General features: G+C 40.3%; 1 protein-coding gene across 2 annotated transcripts; it reads right to left on the bottom strand.

Moving 5' to 3' along the window:
- Positions 1–2,530: 2,530 nt before the first annotated feature.
- On the bottom strand, positions 2,531–20,702 carry LOC108664707 (phenoloxidase-activating factor 3). 2 transcript variants are annotated; one of them, XM_018151373.2, is made up of 10 exons: positions 20,618–20,702; positions 19,635–19,738; positions 16,011–16,205; positions 15,417–15,541; positions 13,710–13,807; positions 13,037–13,199; positions 10,248–10,322; positions 4,027–4,129; positions 3,727–3,890; positions 2,531–3,502 (listed from the first exon to the last, which is right to left on the bottom strand). In XM_018151373.2, the coding sequence occupies exons 2-10, from the start codon at positions 19,702–19,704 to the stop codon at positions 3,290–3,292; spliced, it is 1,206 nt and encodes a 401-aa protein (XP_018006862.1). In that variant the 5' UTR covers positions 19,705–19,738; positions 20,618–20,702; the 3' UTR covers positions 2,531–3,289. The 2 variants fall into 2 exon arrangements, with proteins under 2 accessions (XP_018006862.1, XP_018006863.1); XM_018151374.2 differs by lacking the exon at positions 20,618–20,702 and having other exon boundaries at positions 19,635–20,042.
- Positions 20,703–21,259: the final 557 nt, after the last annotated feature.

Raw genomic sequence — 21,259 nt, 5'->3', positions numbered from 1 at the left:
ACAAACAGATAACAGAGTAATGGCTCTAATCATCAGTACACTGATGAATTGTAAATATATTTTGATGTTCTGTAGCTATTTTAATATTAGTTATTTAAACAACGTCATTTATCAGAACCCACAGCGTCCAATTGCATTGGAAATGTAATCTGTTTATTCATGGCGCTATGAATTCATTCTTCATGTACGCTCGAATCGCCACACTAGAGGAAATTTTAGCTTTCTGGGTAGAAAATTTTACAATATTGGATCATAATTATTTTGCATGCCTGTAATAATTCTTGGTGGTCTGTGTACGGTGAATACCTGTGTCTGTTGCCCATTAATTGCACCAATGAATACGTCATAATGATTGCTTACGTATTAATGTGAATAACAGATAACCACGCATTCATGTACGTTACAGCTTGGTGCATTTGGTTAGATCGTAACGCGTAATTTATCTTACTCCGGCATCGTGGGTGTTGCGCACACCGTTGCCATGCAACGAGAATCTAGGCTTCATTATGTACGGATCGTGTTGTCATTAAAGTAATTATCTAATGATCATGTTTTATTTTACTTTGAAAATAGTAAAGAATGGACTACAGGTTTACACATATGAACTATTTCACACACGAAAAGGCCTGTAAAAATAAGCAGTCACTGTTGCGTTTATAAATTAAATATTAACGCGAAGGGTACGAAAAAGGAAAACTTCTCGTCAACTCAGAGGATTTCCCGGGATGTTGGAAACAGAATCGACGCTCTGATTTTAAACTGGACGCGTCCTGTGTATTCGTAACTCGCTCCTGCAGTTCTCGCCCCATATTTCGTGATTATATGGTGCCATTAGTGTTAAATCATACAATTTTACTTAAAATCCTTGTAGTTGACATCCAGTAGGAGCGATAACATTTATTTTTGTGAGATTAGCTAACCTTTGTCGTGTTAAATTAGAAATCTTGTGGGTGACTGTGACCGCCATTTGCAAACGTGAATCTAAAGCTTGTCTGGGCCTGTCAGAGTCAAGTGTGGAATTAGTTATCTGAGATCCTGAAGCAAATTGATGGAACTGTAATTTTTAAAATGGCTTATTTAACCGATAAGGGTTTAATTAACTCGCTATTTAATTTAGCTACCGTATGTCATGTTTTTTTAACATACTGACTCATGTTTCTCTAAGAGAAGTTTGAATCTCCTTGATTGAATCATTCAAGTGGTCAGTGCTAACAAGCAAATAATGTGTAGCACATTATAAATCAATCAGTATTAGTTAGATAGATCCAGTCTGAATAGCGTGCATTTTGGAAGTTCAGTGAAATAATTATTCAGTAGAATTGAAAGATATCAGAATTTGTCAAATTGCTTGTTTTGCTATTTTTTATTTATAATGTATGACAACCGTCAGCACTTGCGCAGGTATCGATCAAATAAAATAATATATTTAGTAGTTAAGCGCATTTCGGAGCCATTAGAGCAACGTGAGTAATCAGTGTTTGACCAGGGTGTAATTTCATGACGAAATGTGATACAGCGGGCCAATTTCTTGCTCAAGCCAACCTGACTTACCTGAGGCCAGTAGAGCACTCGAAATTACTAGTAAATATTTCAAGAAACTGATTTGCTTTTAGAGCATATGATTTGAATTAGCCTAAGCTGCTAGTTATCACGTTATTTACCTCTTTTTGTGCCTTAGATTTCACTTTATTCTGCTGATATGAGCATTGAGAATGTTTCAGCTCACGTTTATTGTTATTAAGACTTTTCTTACATGTCTTCATGTCTAGGTTTTCAAGCGACGAGAATTATTGAACTAATTCATTTTTAACCCAAGCTGTGGAATGCTCACTTTTCTTAGATTCGAGTTGTGGTGAAATCTTCAATTTATTTTACAATTGATTCTTGTTTGAAGCAGAATAGTGAACCATGTCCTTTGAACTTTTTAGAAGAGTAAATTTAATATCTGATTTCATTTCTATTTGGAATATTTCTAATTAAATTCTGAATGTGAAGGATTTACGGTGGGTTTAAGAAGTAATTATTCACTGAAGTAACAAGTTTCCTTGGACCTTACGATTTAACGCCTACCATTAGGCGACTATATTGCCACCAGATCCTGGTACCCAAGGTAGGCGCGACAGTCACTTAGTCGTAATCGACTATCCTTACATAACAGTATGGATTGTGAACAGATCCTCCTGCAAGGACGGCTTATATGTACGTAAAGATCTACTGATTTACATCTTCAGTCAACAATATACATACGTGTCTTCGCTACCATAGCTCCGATGGAAGTTAGGACAGACATCAGTCTTGATGTCCAGCCATTCTCATGCTATGTAGGAAGAAATACTTATATTGATATTAGTAATAATTTGCAGTTTGGTTGCTAGATTAATTAAATGCAAAAAAGTAACTGTACAAGGTAATTTGACTGAAGTTGGTGTAAATTACATATATGGTAGATTTTTTTAGACACCTGGAACATCACAAAAATCGATCTTAAGGCAAAATATACATTACAAAACTTTAAAGGAGAAATAAGCAATTAAAAAGCAGTTCCGTGCATTTTTCCTAAAACGAAAATTCTTACAATTACCTTAATTAATTATCTAAATTATTTATTTGCCAGAGTATACCAGCTTAAACACTTCCCATGGCTTGTGAGTTTTCATATCTTCAAGCGCGAGGAGTTTGTACCGAAGCCGTATTAAAACTTTGGAGGAACGACTTCAACTTTTCATACCAAGGTAACCATCTTCAAATGATGCATATCAGAAGTTCAATATGAAATGCGAAACATCCTGGGAATTGCTTCCTGCTATGACATAGAACAAATGAAACGTAAATCTAAAGTAAATCAATATTTCTACTATTTGAAATGGAGAAAAATCTCAGTTCCATTATTATAGTGAGACTCTCTGTCCTCGCCGAGTAAGCGGTGCTTCCAATCGAAGAATAGGTATAGTACAGGAAATGCCATGACCTCATTCAAAACGCATCCTTCTCAACGCATGACTAATTCCAAACGTTTATTTTCCTCCACGTGACTACAATCAAAGCATGTACGTCCTTGCCGAAGAATAGTTATTACTACGGCTCATAAGTGAGGAGAAATTACAGTGAAAGGGGAAGAGTTGCATAAAGGCATATATTGATGAATTATATATAATCATAAGTGAAAACATTGGGCAGCAGATGCAAAAATTTTGTTGGTCATGGAGGATGAATGATCATAGTTGTTTTCCATTGGAGCAATAGACATCCGGTTGGTCAGACAAACAGGTATCAATACCGAGTAAGTGGACTATACACTATTCTGCTGTGAATAAGACGCATTAGGTGCCACGATTGAGGTGATCCAGTCGAGGTAGGCTGCGACCCGCGTGTAGACACCAAACTGTCCGCACACTGCGGGACCGAAGCTAACCACCCCTGTCACCACACGCGGAACGCACGTCCCGGGAGGAGCTCCAGGAAGATCGAAATCCTCCTGCATCAGAGGCCCGCCGCTGTCGCCCTGAGATGTAACATAACCACAGTTAGAAACCAAATGTAGCTGCTCACAACTTTCCTCCCACGAGCCCTCATTATCAGCACACTACTCACCCCACACGAGTCCTTGTTGTCAGCACACAACTCACCCCACACTAGTCCTTGTTAGCACACAACTCACCTCACGAGTCCTTGTTGACAGCACGCAACTCACTCCACTCGAATCCTTGTTGACAGCACACTACTCACTGTACAGGAGTCCTTGCCGTCAGCACCAGCGCAGATCATGTCTTTGGTTACGCCCCAGGGTGGTCGGAGGGCTGGGTGATCGTTGAAACGTTGCCAGCAGCGGTTGGGTGCGATGTAGTCAATTTTAACCTTCTGCAGACGGTCGACTGAGCCCAGCAGGTCAACTAAAAATAAGGGAATTAAGTAAAAAATTATTTATTGTTGCAAATATGTTAACTGAACTTGATCAAATTTAAATGATACTAAATTGGAAGTAACAAGGCAGCCACGAGCGTTCTAAAATTGTCTTAATCTGCCTGCCCTCAGAGCGGCCCCAGCCGGCGACGGCGAAGGTGGAGGTGTGCTCAAAGTGCTGCGGCGAGATGGGGAGACAAGCAGGCAACACGCGCGCCGTCAGCCCCGCCTGAAATCATCAGACGAAATTTTGCTTAATTGCGGAGTCTTCACGAGCCTCAACATGCGCTGCAAATAATCTTACGTGAATACATTGAGAATATTTCGAGGACAACATGTAATTGAAATAATTGTAACTTACTTATACTGCCGTAACTGACTGTAGTGTGACTTAGTGTAATTGTAGTAAACTTCTGTAAATTAAATTGTGAATTTTTGTCTTTGGCTATGACTGATGAGTAACGTTTGTCTAGGAATAAATGCACGGAAATTAGTACGGGTTGGCAGAAATTGTTCTTAATCAGGTTTCATTGAAGACCAGAGAATTTGTTTTATTGAGAATTTTCTCATTAGTTTTTTCGATATATCAAACACTATTTTTCGTTTGCGCTTGTAAATCGAAAACCGAATACCGAATCACATTTTTATTTCGTTAACAACGTTTCTAATGTATCAATCATTCATTTTCCAAGTTACAAGAAGCATTGAGTGATGAAATTTCTATAGACACAAGTACAAAATCATGTAAATACGATACTACTCAAAAATCAGAATTTGGCCGGAAATAATTGCCAAATCACAAAAATATGAAGATGATCAGGAATTAAATCGCATAAAATTACTCTAAAAAAGTCTCGAGGTTCTGACAAATCCAGTAGTTTGCAGGTTGACGGCTGCAGGAGTAATGAGGAGTATCCATAGAGTAATGATGGCCTCAGCTATCGCGAGTCGGTTGGCGTCGGGGCTTCGCATGTCGACGCTGGTGCATTCGTGCAGCACCGTACGAGTGATGGTCTTGTCGTGGGCCTCCATCAGGTGGTTCCTTGGTCCACCAGACTGAAGGTGGCACGTGAGACGTCGGCTTAATGTCGTGGTTGTGGGCCCGATGTAGTCCATTTTAGGGAGAAGTCTAAAATCTTCTCTATTGCAGAAAGTGTATAGACTACATTGGTCTCAGGAAAAACTCCCATTTTTGCAGGGACTATTTTTCATTACAAGATTCTGCGTTTTCTTGTTTTTATAATAGATCAGTAGTTCAATTTTATTATTAGTTACGCTTACGATGTTTCTGTGAACGATGGATTGAAGGATCCGTTCATCTGCTTTATAACCGCTGGTCATTTGATTCTCGTAGTAGATGGTTGTGACGTTTGCGTTAGTCTCTGGTTCGTTGTTGAGTCTGCTTTGGTTCCATCTAAGTTTTAAAATTTCCGTGTCGCTTGTTCTATTGGCAAGCCCATTATTGACTAAGAACGTTAGCCTTGCCCTCATCAGAGGATATCTTTCGTTGATCTACTTTCAAATCAGAAATACCATCCTTTATCTTGCACTTCGAGCTAGCGTACAAAAAGAAGGCTTTCGGGTTCTTTTTAAGATTCTTTTGCAATTTCTCCACTCCATATTTAAATCAATTTTCAGATGAGCAGGTTTTGAGAGCTTGTTGGATGAGAGCACGTATTGTCTTGTAGCTTGATAATGAATGATTGATACATTTGAAACGTTAAAGAAATAATAATGTCCATCGGTCTCCTGATTTTCGATTTACCAGTGCAAACGAAATATTGTTCGATTTATTAAAAAAAATAATAAGAAAATTCTCACTAAGACAAATTCTCTGGTCTTCAATGAAACCTGCTTAAAAGAATAAATGCGTACAATTAATGACCAGAGAATGCATTATAATTTTCAAGAAGTCGAACAATTCTTTAGATGAGGTTGGTAGATCAAAAGGCAGATTTAGCAAATAATAATAATATATTTAACGACGTTTCGAATGTAGCAACATTTATTTTCAAGTTGAAAGAAGTATTGAATAGTGAAATTATGTTGGACATAAGTACATAATAGAAGTAAATAGGATACTTCGAGCCAGAAAGTCCCAGAAAGTAAATAAAAAAATTTCGAGCCAGAAAGTCCCACCGCAAAAAATCTCAAATTTTCAAAGAATAAATGTACATACATATGTATGTTTAATTCGGCAGATGCTTCTCTTTTATGCAAGTTTCATTAAAGACCAGAGCATGCTTTTTATTAACAATCTTCTCATTTGTTTTTTCCGTGAGTGAGCGATTTGATTTCAAATTGTATCCACTGAAATGAAAAAAGCGATTTGATTTAAAATTATATCCACAATACCATTGATTTGTACCACTGTTATTTCATAAGTTCAATTTCAAGTGTTGCAAAACCTTCACCTGCTTGATAATGAAAATTGTATTTTCGAAAGGTCGCAATCCATTAACATGTCATTTGGTAACATCCCAGTCAAAAATCAAAGGCGTATCGCCGGCGTGTTTGGGTAGATTAAGGTAAAGACGCTCGGTTGGGGCGCCCGAGTAACATCTCCGCATCATCGGCGAAATGTCCATTTTTTTTATGCGCGACGGTTCGCTCTTAAACGGCACGCGGCCGCGGCGCGTTTCATTGACTGTCCGCGCGCGGTAGCGCCTCTATCATAGTCGCGACGTGCATGAAACTCCGGCGCTACTTACATGGCCGCCTCCAAATATTTATTCAAAAAAAAAACTCGGCGGTATATCGCCGAGATTATTGCCTCTGCACTACCATACTGGATATGCATACACGTTCATGTGAACGTGCATGCATTTCCAGCATGACAGTACAAGCAAAAAATTTCGGGATATACAGCCGAGGACATATTAAAATGATCAAATACTAATTTCCATAAAACATAAACAGAAGTAAGGTTTTGAATACAATGAAACAATTGGCAGCTGAAAAAATGTATTGATAAAACATTTAAAGGTCACTGCATCGAAGTGATAACCGCCATGCCAACGTTTAATTTGAACTGGACTCTCAGGTCTCAGTTTAATGAGAGACTAATATACACTTGGCGAGAATTGACCATCTAGTAACAAGTAGTCGGGAGTGTGAAACTGTGAACGTGTCAAATGGTGACAGGAGCGGTGTTGAAGATGACTGCACATTGCGACAAGAGGGGGAACTGAATGCCAAAGAGGAACATTCAAACATGAGTGGTAGCGTGCAGTTAATTATGCATGTGCGAAACATTCTAACAGACTAACACATTCAGTCGTACCAATTGGTCTATCGAACTGATTTGCAAGAGTCTATAAAATTTTTTCTACAGTGGTTGTGAAGAATAGGTCAAGTGCTATCGTCGAAATTTTAGTACGAACTTGTGACCTTCCTAACATTGCCATATTCAATGGAAAGTTCAGAAATTTATGCTCTAATGATATACAATTCTGCGAAAATCACGAAATTCACATTACTTCGATTTCACTCTGGTACCAAACCCAACGATACAACGAAAAACAAGCATATAATTACAATGAACCAGTAACTTGATTCCTTCCGGAGTTGAACTTGAGACTATAGGATTTCTATCCGTGTTTGTATGCGTTTCTCTTGCAGCGACACGGTGACCGCTTGACTGGTGAAGACTAACCCTAACCATGCAGTTGAACTTGATTGAGCAGGCATTTCCACACATGGATCCAGCTTTCTCGATGAGATAGAAATGAAAACCTGAAGTATATGGACACGAGCAGCTAAAATAACATGATCATGTCAGCATATACCTCGAGTTAAAAATTTCCATTACTTCCAGTTCCGGAGCGAAGTAGAATGCCGGCATTATGCTTATGGCAACACGAGGTTCCCGTAATGCGGGTAGCGCTGGCGTGTTTCTCAATGAACTCCACTTGCAGAACCATTGTACAGAAAAACGAATACATTTCTAGTAAAGTTCAGCTATTATAATCTATAATTTTCAAGTCGAATACTTTTCAAGTTCACTTTCCCCACTACTATTACAGGATTGCAATGAGCAACGTTCGTCGCACACGTGTGATCATCACTACTACAACTTTTGAACTAACGCCGGATGCAGCGCAGCCCACCGGGGCCGGGCAGCTGCGTCAAGGCAAACTCGAACGTACATGTAACTTCGTTTAAGCTACTCACTGCCTCAAGCTGCGTCATGTTAAACGGGAATAATATTTAAACATTTAAAGAGGCTAGCAACAAATTTTTCCCTGCGAACATGATAAAGTAACTATGAGGAAGAAGAACCGTAAAGCATTGACCAGGTTTTGGCATCGAGGTTGTTTAAACTAATGACTAACTTTTTTTTAATTCGTTCAAAAAGTAGTGAGATGACTGAGCAGAGTTATGTACGCTATGTATGACACTCACGCCCAGTAACCGCCATTAAATAAAACGATTTTATTTCACTGAAGGAATTATTTGAACCGCAACACGATATGATACAATTGTGAAACTCACCTGAAAATATTAAAAAATTTTAGACCTTGTTTGAATAACCGAAGGTACATTGTTGCCTGTGATCAAGCAATGCACTGTAATCACAATATCAAGCAGTTTCATCCCAACTCATAGCGACCTGAACATTTAATCAAATTCTTATAGGCCCTGAATGCATAACCGAAAGTTCATCTGTTGCTTTTTCTGCCAATTAACAGCTTACGTATTATTTAAGTGTGTTCTATGACATGAATTAGAAATTTATCTCTTGGAGCAACAAGCATTACTTTTCTACTGCCACGAACTTATCAAGTATTTTTCTGCTCTTGCACCCCTTAATCGTATTTCCATGCCTTCAAGCACCCTGAGATTTTTGAAGATAGCCAAATAAATCCAGATATTTTTGTCCTATAATTAAAGTAATTAATATCTTACAATACGTAAGCTTAAAAAATTGGTACAATCAATTCTCATTTCGTTCCATCATATGCCTTGACAAACGTACGCATGTACGTACATACATCAACGCAGAACGAGCATTTAGTCGAACTGTAAGCATTCAAATCATTTAAATTGATTATGACTTGAGCTCACATTCTTTTTGTCAGATAGAAGTATTCCATTTAACAAGAAAGTGACAGTGTTCTAAAAATGCAATGTCTCTGTGTAAACATCGGTATACGATATCATCAACGGTCTTTTGTTCAACAGGAGTGGATGTCAAAGTTTAAGTTTAGGTTCAAACACCAAATTACGCACGTACGTTTTCGATTGAGGAATCGATTATATGTATATAGCAGCCGAAACATGGTTGTAAGTAGCAGGCGGCCCCTCGTTTGTAAACAACCTTAAAGTCTCGCGCAAATTATCGCCGATGGTCGCAGAGCGGCCCGTCCATCGCCTCCCGCCAACGAGCGCAATATCGCCGAGATTTGGGAGAAGCGGCCAATCTGCCGTTGTGCGCTCCTAATCGCCCTCCACGCCGATAAACAACCGCGCCACGGCCTTAAATTTTAACTGGGATATGCTTTTTGATCTCCCGGCGCCAGCAAGAAATTTTGTTCGACTCGTTGAAATAAAAACAAGAAGATTATTAATAAAATCGTGCTCTGGTCTTTAATCAAACTTGCATATATGTATGTATGTATGTATGAAATGTACATATGCATATTAATGTCTGATACATGACTAAAATGAAGATATTGCCAAACGAAAAATGCGACGTGCTTTTAAGATCGCGATTTTGATGTGGGCCACCGTGGGTTATGACAGTACAAAGATGTTTTTGATTTTGATCGAATTCCAACTAACGACTAATATTTGTACAGAAACATAAGACGACTTGACTTAATGTATAAATATTGTATACCTAGGTTGTCAGCAAATAAAACGCTATTGCAATTTGAATGTAACATTTTGGATAACTAATAAATTTAATTAATTCTGCCGTTCCCGAGGAACGCTGGAATCCATCCATGCATTGGTTCTGGATGGCTATTGTGAAGCACAGAAATCTTGTACAGGCACATCGAACGTCCATTCATCCATCATGCAACGAAAGGAAAGAGCTCATCACGATATTTTCTCCCACTACAGCAGATTGAAATTGGAGAGATCAACGATCCCTGCACTTTTAGAACCACTCTATCCCAAATCTCAGGATTCTACCAAGTTTTGAATTTCTTTATTATTATCTAAAAAAATTAAATTTCAGGTCATTTAATATCCCGACACGATATTAATCGTGGAAACGCTTCAAACAATTTTATCTATATATTTGTGGTTCCAGGTGTCAAACAAACGAAGACAAAAACGTGGGAAAATCTATAAAAAATTACGCAGAAATAATGATCAGTCTAGGGGTTATCACTCACAGGATGTTCGAGTTTGAGGAGCCCGATGTCGTGGTACCATTTCTGGTAGTCAGGATAGGAGAAGATCTGCGTCACCTGTCCGAGATAATTTAATTGCACTTCAATATACATTGTTGGCAAAGATACTGGTGGCTTAGCCAGGATCATTGAACGAATCCGAAGTAAATACTGATGCATACTGAGAAAAGTAAAATGTACAAATAACTCGTATCGCCCTATCAAAATGCCGTTCGATACACATTGTTGGATTCTCTCGAAACCGCATAACGGCAAACCAAATATAAAATGTTCGTTGTTCATAATAGAATAGAATTTGACTGTTGCCGATTCTTGTACTTTTCGTGACTTGATTCCACGAGGGATCCAGTCTTCTGAACCCGGTTTTTCCATAACTGACGATTGTTTGAGATAGCTGCTCACCTGGTCCATAAGGTGCAAGGCATTTCAAGACTGAACATATGCTGTTCTAGTCTGTTCTTGAAGGCGTTCATACTCGGAGCGTCAACTATGCTATCAGGGAGGCTGTTCCACATGTCGGTGACTCGAAGCGAGAAGAAATGTTGTAGCATGGATGTGTTACAACGCACTTTTTTTAGTTTATAGCCCCTGGTGTTGGTTCTTGTTTCAAATTCTAGGACTCATTCTGGGATCTTGTATAAACCGTGGGTATACTTGTATACTTCAAAGAGGTCACCACCAGAGATCAATAACAGAAGCTTAATGGAAGCTTCATAATCTTTAATCTTTTTTCATAAGGCTTGCCTTTTAATCCCGGAATTACCCTTGTTGACCGTCTTTGAACACTCTCGACTAAAGTACTGTCCTTTTCTAGTTTTGGTGACCACACGGCATTTCCAAACTCTAGATTCGGACGCACGACAGCGATAAACAAGAGCTTCGTCGCTTCTGCATCTAAGTACTCGTAAGAGCGTCTGATCAATCCAAGTCGTTTATTGGCTTTATTAACGTGATCTTCAATATGCTTAAAAATTTTCAACTCATCGACATTAACTCCTAAGTCTTTTTCCATTGTCGACTTCGACATCATCACTCTGTCGTCGCAACCATGTCTTCTCATACTGCAATCTTGCTGTTCATTGTTCTTGCCAAGGTGGATTACTTAACTTTACATCTGTCAGCATTAAAACGCAGCAGCCACTTATCAGCCCAGTCCACTAGCCTGTCAAGATCACCTTACAACTGTGATTTTCGGGACGTATTCTTCACTGTATTGTAAACTTTTGTGTCGTCAGCATACATCGAGCACCCGCTAGACACTGCTTCTGGTTGATCGATTATAAACGCAACGAATAAAACAGGCCCGAGAACGCTTCCTTGTGGCACGCCGCTGCGCACTGAAGCCCAGTCTGATACGGACCCATTAATACTGACACGTTGTCGTCTCCCTACTAGAAATTCTCTTATCCAACTGAGTACATCATCTCTCAATTCCCAAATACTTGAATTTAAGCAACAGCCGCTTACGTGGGTCACTGTCAAATAACTTGGCAAAATCAAGATACACTGCATCTACTGGCTTCCTTTCGTCCAGTAGGGTCCATTCATTCAGAGTAGCCAAGAGGTTAGTGGTGCAGGATCTACCGGCAATAAAGCCATGTCGACAGTCTGATAGGAGATTATTAACAGTCAAATGATCGAACAATTGATCCCTCACAACAGATTCCATTACCTTGCAAACGACACATGTCAAACTGACAGAGCGATAGTGGCCCGGGCAGCTTTTGTCACCTTTTTTGAATGGTGTCACTTGAGCTTCTTTCCAGTCAGCCGGTAAGATCCCTTCGTTCAAAGTTTTTCAAAAAAATGACGTCAAAGGGCAAGCTACGACGGTTGCTAACTCTTTAGTAATCTGGGGTGGAAGCCGTCCGATCCACATGACTTTTTGGGGTTCCGAGCTACCAGGCGCTTGAGAACCTCTTCTTCTTGTATTTCAAAACTTGTTTATTTAGAGCCGACTGGCGCTCCTCAATAGCTGGAATACTGTTCAAGTCCTCTTCGATCAGTGAATACTAGCTCTACTAAAAAACTGATTAAGAACGTTAGCTTTGCCCTCATCAGAGGATATCTTTCGTTGATCTACTTTCAAATCAGAAATACCGTCCTTTGGCACTTTGAGCTAGCGTAGCAAAAAAGGCTTTCGGGTTCTTTTTTGCATTTTTGGGCAATATTTTTTCGAAGATTTTACTGCGGAACCAGTTTTCTTTAGCTTGATTTCGAGCCATTGCGTATAGGTTATAATCAGCATCGGGACGAGTCTGTAAATAACGCTGCATGGTAGGCTTCTTTCGTGGTTTACAGCTTAGCTAGAACTATACTGTTCATTCTCTGAGTTTTTTGGTTTCACCGAGCTTAATATTAGATACACACGCATCAACTGCAGACATAACCGTGTCCTTGAGAAATGACCATGACTCAGACACATTCATGTCCTTAATACAATTCGAAATATTCGCTGCATTCACTGCTTCACTGAGTTTATCATAGTCGCCTTTCGCAAAATTCAAATGCTCACCTTCCGAGGCGTCTCTTCTTTACAGCACTTAATACTTAAAAACAATTATTGGTGATGGCTTTTGCCCAATGGAGCCTCGTGATGTTCCTGAAATTGGGTGTTCATGCTTATATCACTGAGATATACACGTCACAGGCGCGTACATTGGCGTGGCAACATAACAGAGTTAAGCAACATTTTTAAGCAAGATAACAGATTAGCCTGATTAATGAAAAGAATGACCTTGAATTTATAATGGTAGGCAATGATGACTCACGTTAATCTCTTGTTCGATAGGCACCGATTCAGTGAATCGCTCTTTGATGATTTCTTCCCCCGCGAGCCCCGGTGGCAGTCCCAGATTGAGGCGCGGTAGCACTCCCCGATCATGCGCTGAGCGGTCGTGCTCCCCCAACCTCACCACCATCGTGATGTTGCGGCTGAACGCAGCAGTCAGTTAAGGATTGCCGAGTAAACTCGTATAAATTTTATGGCCGTAGGTTAATTGTGACTTCGGTTTATTGAAACAGAATTGATACCAGTCTATCAATTCCGTACATTAACGAAAGATAAATTCTTTTTAGTGTTGTATTTTTCGCAATAACAATGAAATCGAACTATCGATGGCATCCAAATATAAAGTCAATGTTAGTAGAGCTAGTCACCGACTTAGAGATAGGTTTTGACATTATTTTATATTGCATGCACACTTTTTATTACATGATTTGTTCCCTTCCAAGCGATTGAAGGAAATAATCTGATATAAGACTGTTTGAATCGTTGGTAGCGCATGCAAAACGTGCGTTTAGAACAGTATAAATGCATGCCGGTTCTTAACGATCAAATTTGAATTATAAAATTCCAATAACATATGCTTATGTCCACTTTAGAGCACAATCCTGGGTCAGCGATGCAGCAGTGAGGTCTCGTCATCAATAACTGCCACTCACTCGATGCAGTGAGCGGCAGTGAGCACGAAGAAGGGCGTGATGAGCGACCCACCGCACTTCCATACCGGTTTTTCCTCCATCCACCAGCCCACCGCCACCTGTAGCACACCAGCCGTACGTCTCACTAATTCAGCTGCTAAGAACGGACCGATGAAACCGTGTCTTGTATCCTGGTACATGTACTACTATACAGCCCGTAGTGCAATGTCGCATTTAAGGGGAGCAACTCGGTAAAAAAACTTTTTTATTTACGGACGGATCACCTTGAAACTTGGTGCACATGTGTAAAATAGAAATCTAAGACTTTTGTGTTCATGTAATATTTTCGAAAAAAAATGAAAGAAAACGTGAAATTTATAGAATACGGCAAAAAGAGGTACTGTAGCAATCTATCTCCTCCTAGGATTTTCAAGCTACAACAACGAAATACATTTCATTCGATGCGCAAAGACCATATCTAGCGATTCGTCGTATCTTTTTTCGAAGTTCTTATTTATGTGAATGGGGGGATTTTTCGTCCGTTTTTCGGTTTTCCCCCTCCCCCTTTTTGCAAAATATAATCCAAACTGCAACGAAAGTACAAAAAAGCTACGACCATTCTCTATATCTTTTCTTTGCGAATCGAATGGTATATCTCTCAATGCTGTAGCTCGAAAATCACAGGAGGAGATAGATTTGCAAGATGACGCATTTTGGAAATTTTGATTGTTCAGGAGAGCCAAATAAGTAAAGTTAATTGAAAAAATATAACTCAGTACTCACTGCAGTGAGTGACAGAGAGCGCATTTTATCGTAGACGAAAACGTGAAGTAACGGACGGACAGGACATGGCGAGCATAATAGTGCATTTTTTTCCATAAATGAGAAAATGCGCTAAAAAGGAGATGTCCAAAAAATTGCTTGATATTGTAGCCCAATTTATAAGTTCAAAACTGCATTACGCAAAAATTATAGCATGTACATCCGTGATATTTGCTTTCTTGAACGCTCATCGTTTGTAGCTTTCAAACTAGTGCAAACACTTTGCAATCAACATGAATAATGATCTATAAATACAGGTTTAATTTAAGAAATCTTTGAACGTATTGTTAAAAAAACGTGCATTTTATACATTTTTGAAATTGCTTTACGCAAAAACTATAGCACGCACATACATGCGGTGTACTGCGTTAGACGCGCCTTTTCAGCAGCTACAAAATGAGTTAAGAAAATGGAAAAACCATAATTCTCGATTTTTGACCGAGACGTTAAGAGTCCCAGTTCATAATTGTTGTGGTTTTACGAAAAATATTTAGTTTTCACAAATACCTGTGGACTGGAGTTTTTGCGTGGTAATTCACATGTAGACTCCGTGGAGAGAGAGACTAGACATATTTTCTCAATTGCCAATTTCGCGAACCGAAAAACGAAGAGCAATTCAAAAACTGACAATTTTTTCAGATTCTCTTAAATATTTATTAATTTCTTGGAAGCCTCAGCAATCATCTTTCCGCATCTATATCACGATTAAGAACACTACACTCTGGTCCTGGAAGTCGACAATAGATCCCAAGTATACACGATGAAGAACACAACAGTCAGGTCCCAATAGTCAACAAGAGATCCAATTAGTTTACATGACGAAGAACACTACACTCGGGTTCCAACAGTCGATAAATATTCTTAAGTAATGGATGGGTAGCCACTACAACTTCCTGCATGACTCACAATGTGAGGGAACTCCCCCAGCAAGGTCTCTTGCCCCCCGTATATGAGAGGCCGTGAAGTGATGCACGAGACGTTGAATTCCTGCGAGGCGGCGGCACTCCAGTATTGCGTCCACGCTGAGCACACTGCCAGCACGCGAATGTTATTACTTACACTAATAAACTGACATAAATTATAAAAGTTGTTTTGAATCGCAAGTTAACCAAGAAGTTAAAAGCTAAGAAAATTCCAATAAAGTTCAAAAACATTACATTTTGTTACTTCAACATTTATCCATATGCAAAGCTTTCATAATATAATAATATGGATTATAATATGAAACTCACATGGTGAAGAACTCATACATTTTCAGACTATTTTGAAAACCATAAACTGCGTTCAAATCAGGCGATTCTAAGATTAACTAAGAATACACACGCTTTAGTTTCGTTGATACCTCGTCATAATAAAATGTCTAACTCATTTTTTTTCATGAGCTCTATGAAGCAAGCTCATGGAACGTCCTCGACAATGACTGCAGAATGAATAATATAAGGACGAAGGAATTTATATTAGGATGATGACAAATTTATCGTTGCTGTGAGAGATCCTCACTTTGCATGGCGATGATCTCGGGCCTCCGGCAGCAGACGTGCACGGCCGCGGCAGAGGAAGTCTTGCATAAGGTCACGGCTCCGTTGTGTCGCGCCACGCCCCCCGTCCTCATGCAGGCGGTCAGCTCTTCGCAGCGGCCAACAGCACCGTCCCCTAACACGCACTCCAGACCAAGATTCCCATCCGTCCGAACCACTGCAAACCCAGCAGCGACTTTGTTATTGGGAGAATAGTTCTGTTTGGCCGACGGTCGTCAAAATACGTCGAGGGCTCATACAATCTCCGGATTGAGACTACTTATCTCATTCCGTACTTTTGTATGGCCTTATATACAGGGTCCGCCATATTTATGGCAACGCATGTTTTTTGCTATTTCTCAATGAAAGAAACAGGTGCATTGTTTTTTATTGGATGAGCTAGTAGCCAAGAATTCCCAGACAATTTTTAGACATATTTATTCAATATGACCACCCTAATTTTTAAATACGGCCTCCAATCTACGCGGGAAAGCTTCACAGGAGACATGTAGCATTTCTTGAGGGATCAAGTCCCATTCTCGTGTCAATTTAGACTTCAAACTATCCAAAGAATCATGAGGTGTTCTGCAGACCCTACTCTCTAAAATAGCCCACACAGAAAAGTCGAGAGGATTCAAATCAGGGCTTCTTGAGGGCCATTCATTTTTTATAATGAACGCTGAGATGTGACCCTGAATCCAGTTTTGGGTCATGTTTGAGCCATGTGATGGGGCAGAGTCTTGTTGAAAACTCCATGGTGAGCCGTTGAAATGTGTACGGGCCCAAAGTAACAACACAGCTTCCAAAATGTCCGAAATGTATCTCTGACTGTTCAATTTCACTCCTGAAGGGACAAAAACGAGTGGGGACCTCCCAGTGGCGGTTACCGCGGCCCAAACCATCGCGGACATGGGGGTTTGACCTTATGTTGCTGTTCTGGTTGCCACAGATCCATCCCAACTCCAAACTCTGTCATTTTGACGGTTAACGCTTTGTTCAATGTCAAATTTTTTCTCGTCACTGAACACCAAGTTGGGCAGTGTGTCATCCTCAATGAGATCCAGAATGTGCTGGCATTTTTCGAACCTCATTCGTTCATGACGGTCTATTAGTTCATGCCTTGCTTGCATCTTGTAAGGGGAGGTTTTGAGGTCATCTTTGAGGACTCTACGCATTGATGTCTGACTGACTCCTGCTTCTGCAGCCAATTTTGCAGCTGAGCGACGAGGGTTTCTCCTCAACTTCTCCCTCGTGTTTTAGACCAATTGTTTTGTTCGGAAACTTCGTTTCCTTCCTTGATGACCAGGTCGATTGCATGTTTCACCAGTTTCCTTTAATATTTTTACCACCTTCCACACAGTTTCACGACGAATTTGGAACTTTTTTGCAATAGAATAGAAGTGTCGGCATTGCAGAAATAGGCCCATGGCCTGTTGCTGATTCTTGAATTTTTCGTTACTTGATTCACAAGGGATCCGGCCTTTGGAACCCGATCTTTCCATAACTCACGATTGATTGAGATAGCTGCTGGACTTGCTGCCTGGTCCGTAATTTGCTAGGCATTTTATGACTGATAATATGCTCCTGTATACCTTCATCTAGTCTGTTTTTGAAGGCGTTCATACTCGGAGGGTCAACGATGCTATAAGGGAGGCTGTTCCACATGTCGGTGACTCGAAGGGAGAGGAAATGTTGTCGCATGGACGTGTTACAACGCAGTTTTTTTAGTTTATAGCCGTGGCCCCTGGTGTTGGTTCTTGTTTCAAATTCTAGTAATCCTTCTGGGACCTTGTATAAGCCATGAGTATACTTGTATGCTTCAATGAGGTCCCCACGCAGACGTCGATAACTGAGGCTTGGAAGCTTCATAATCTTTAATCATTACCCATAGGACTTGCCTTTCAAGCCCGGAACTATCCTTGTTGCGCGTCTTTGAACACTCTCTAATAAATTTTTGTCCTTTTCCAATTTCGGTGATTACACTTTTCCAAACTCTAGGTTCGGGCGCACGAGCAACAAACAACTGCTTCATCGCTTCTGCATCTAGGAACTCGAAAGAGCGTCTGATCAGTCCAAGTCGTTTATTGGCTATATTAACTTGACCTTCAATATGCTTTAAAAATTTCAACTCATTGTTGATATTAACTCTTAAACCCTTTTCCATTGTCGACTTCGACATCATCACTCTGTCGTTGCAACCTTGTCTTCTCATACTGTAATCTTTTTGTTCATTATTCCTGCCAAGGGGGATAATTTTACATTTATCAGCGCTAAAACGCAGCTGCCACTTATCAGCCCAGTCAACCAGCCTGTCAAGATCACCTTGCAACTGTACTTTTTGCGGCGTATTCTTCACTGTATTATAAATTTTTGTGTCGTCAGCATACATCGAGCAAACGCTAGACACAGCTTCTGGCAGATCGTTTATAAACGCAACGAATAGAATCTGTCTCTTATACACATCTAGATGTGTATAAGAGACAGGTTGGGCAGCGTGCCATCCTCAATGAGATCCAGAATGTGCTGGCATCTTTCGAGCCTCATTCGTTCATGACGGTCTGTTGGTTCATGCCTTGTTTGCATCTTGTAAGGGGAGGTTTTGAGGTCATCTTTGAGGACTACGCATTGATGTCTGACTGACTCATGCTTCTGCAGCCAATTCTGCAGCTGAGCGACGAGGGTTTCTCCTCAACTTCTCCCTCGTGTTTTTGATCAATTGTTTTGTTCGGAAACTTCGTTTCCTTCCTTGACCAGGTCGATTGCATGTTTCACCAGTTTCCTTGAATTTTTTTACCACCTTCCCCATAGTTTCACGACGAATATTGAGCTTTTTTGCAATAACTGAATTACTCTCGCCCTTTTCATGAAGGGTTACAATTGCATTTCTATCAACTGCCATAAGTAATAGTAAATTTAGACATCTTAGACTTCTGCAATATAAAATAGACGAATTAATAGATGATATCAAGCTTAATTAGGAAAGAAAAGCCTCCTAGATACCAATTATTTTATATAGCAAACATCCGTTGCCATGAATATGGCGGACCCTGTATAAAATGTAAAGATTAATATTTAGATTTTGACAAAGATTATGCATATTGTGATATTGTCACTCTGCTCTGCGCTTATCGTCATATTCTGAGTTATATAGCACACTGCATGTCACAACACTGGCTGCACACTCAGCCTCACAATACCTGTTGCACAATCTGCGTCACAACATCTGCAACAGCACCCACCTGCCACCAAGTGGTGCTACTGCTCATCAACAGCCCCAGCACCCACCTGCCACCAAGCGGTGCCACTGCTCATCAACAGCCCCAGCACCCTCCTGCCACCAAGCGGTGCCACTGCTCATCAACAGCCCCAGCACCCACCTGCCACCAAGCGGTGCCACTGCTCATCAACAGCCCCAGCACCCTCCTGCCACCAAGCGGCGCCACTGCTAATCAACAGCCCCAGCACCCACCTGCCACCAAGTGGTGCCACCGCTCATCAACAGCCCCAGCACCCTCCTGCCACCAAGCGGCGCCACTGCTCATCAACAGCCCCAGCACCCACCTGCCACCAAGTGGTGCTACTGCTCATCAACTGCCCCAGCACCCACCTGTCGCCCCAGCGTTGCCACTGCCCACCACCAGGCCGAGTATCACACAGAAGACGCGCCAAGCTGTCATGGCGGCACGACCTGATTCGCCGTAGGGCAGTGTGCTGTTCACGTCAGTTTAACATGAAAATAAATGAAGTAAGGGTAATAAAACTATCATGAGTCACGAGTGCGAACACGTATTACTAGAAAAATGATAAGCGGTGGATTGTTTAGCACAAGCCTGAGATTTTAGGGCTCGACGTGAAATCGAAACTGAACGTTCGAAGAACAACGTTTTCGTTAACGGGATTTTAGGTTTGCAGTAACGTTTCTGATATGATGTTAAGCAAGGTCACGTTGAATATGATCATAAGGCTGAAAAAATCAAATCAGCGCGAAAATCACATATTACAATAATTTTTTTAATTAATAAACGCTTAAGGAATCAGTTCTGTGGATTTAAAGAAAAATATGCACCTGAGTCGGGAGTATCATTAAACATTTTGAATTTTAGTATGTAGTTTAATAAAATTATTATTTATTGGGTAATTTACTTGTAACGAGACATTTGTTGACATTTGTTTCATTTGCTCAATGAAAAGAAAAACATGCAGCGATACATGTTTTTTATCAAAACTGCCATCAGCAAAGTGACACAGGACGCAAAGCATGTTCAAACTTGAACGTTCTTTCGAACATCATTTATTTCTTATTCCTTAAGCATAAAAACATTTGGGATTTAAGACCAAATTCCATCAAAGAGGGCACAGAAAATTTTCTGCAAAAAATTTCCGGGTCTTGAAAATACGCTGTGACCTTGGAGTAGGAGTGACGAACTGCTCATGCCAGCTGAAATGTCCCTGCATTGACCATATTGCGATGTTTTAACCTTCTACTACGAATCTGCAAATAGCAAAACTCATCACACAGTCTTAAGTACAGATATTCAGTGGCTAGGTATGATAGGTAGCCTTCTCGTAATACTCTTTAAATATTTTTACCTTATATAATCTTTGCACTGGAAGGCGTCAGTGTGCAACTAGTCACACCACAGCTCACAATGAACTGGTCGCGGCAAGTGACCGATTTGTTGTGCAATGCGACTCACACTATCAGCTGCAGCGGATGCCCGACAGCGAACCCACGTACAGTATACGCAAGTGCATCGTTCTATTTACATGGAAAGAATCATGTTCGTACGAAAATTTGAAGTATTGGCCATGCAATCATGATTCGCCCAAGAAGATGAAATTTTTCGTACTATGTAAAATTTGAATTAAAATTAAATATTCGGTAGATAGAAAGTTTTGATGCCAACGCACTTTGCATAAACGTTCATGAAACAATTAAAAAATGCGTCTAAATCAGAAGCGATCATTTAAGGTATCCACGATTTTGATACTTTCAAAATGATCCGATCTGGTAAATAAAATATCTTGTGCCATTTTCTTGCACAATTTTACATAAACGGTTCTAGCCATTCATAATTGCCTTAGCATTTCGCATACAAACATGAAAAAAGTGTCATTTGAACTCCAATAAGTTGAATTTCGAACATAGGGATATTGATGCAACGATCGGTCCCCTCATTCTGTGATCAACGAACTAGGCACAAGACACTACTTTTTTCGGGGCGCATGCCA

This window comes from Hyalella azteca, unplaced genomic scaffold (genome assembly GCF_000764305.2).
Source record: "Hyalella azteca isolate HAZT.00-mixed unplaced genomic scaffold, Hazt_2.0.2 contig15575, whole genome shotgun sequence".
In the NCBI taxonomy this organism is placed as follows: Eukaryota; Metazoa; Arthropoda; class Malacostraca; order Amphipoda; family Hyalellidae; genus Hyalella; species Hyalella azteca.
Note: the sequence above shows the minus strand (reverse complement) of the source record. Positions and strands in the feature narration are given on the sequence as shown.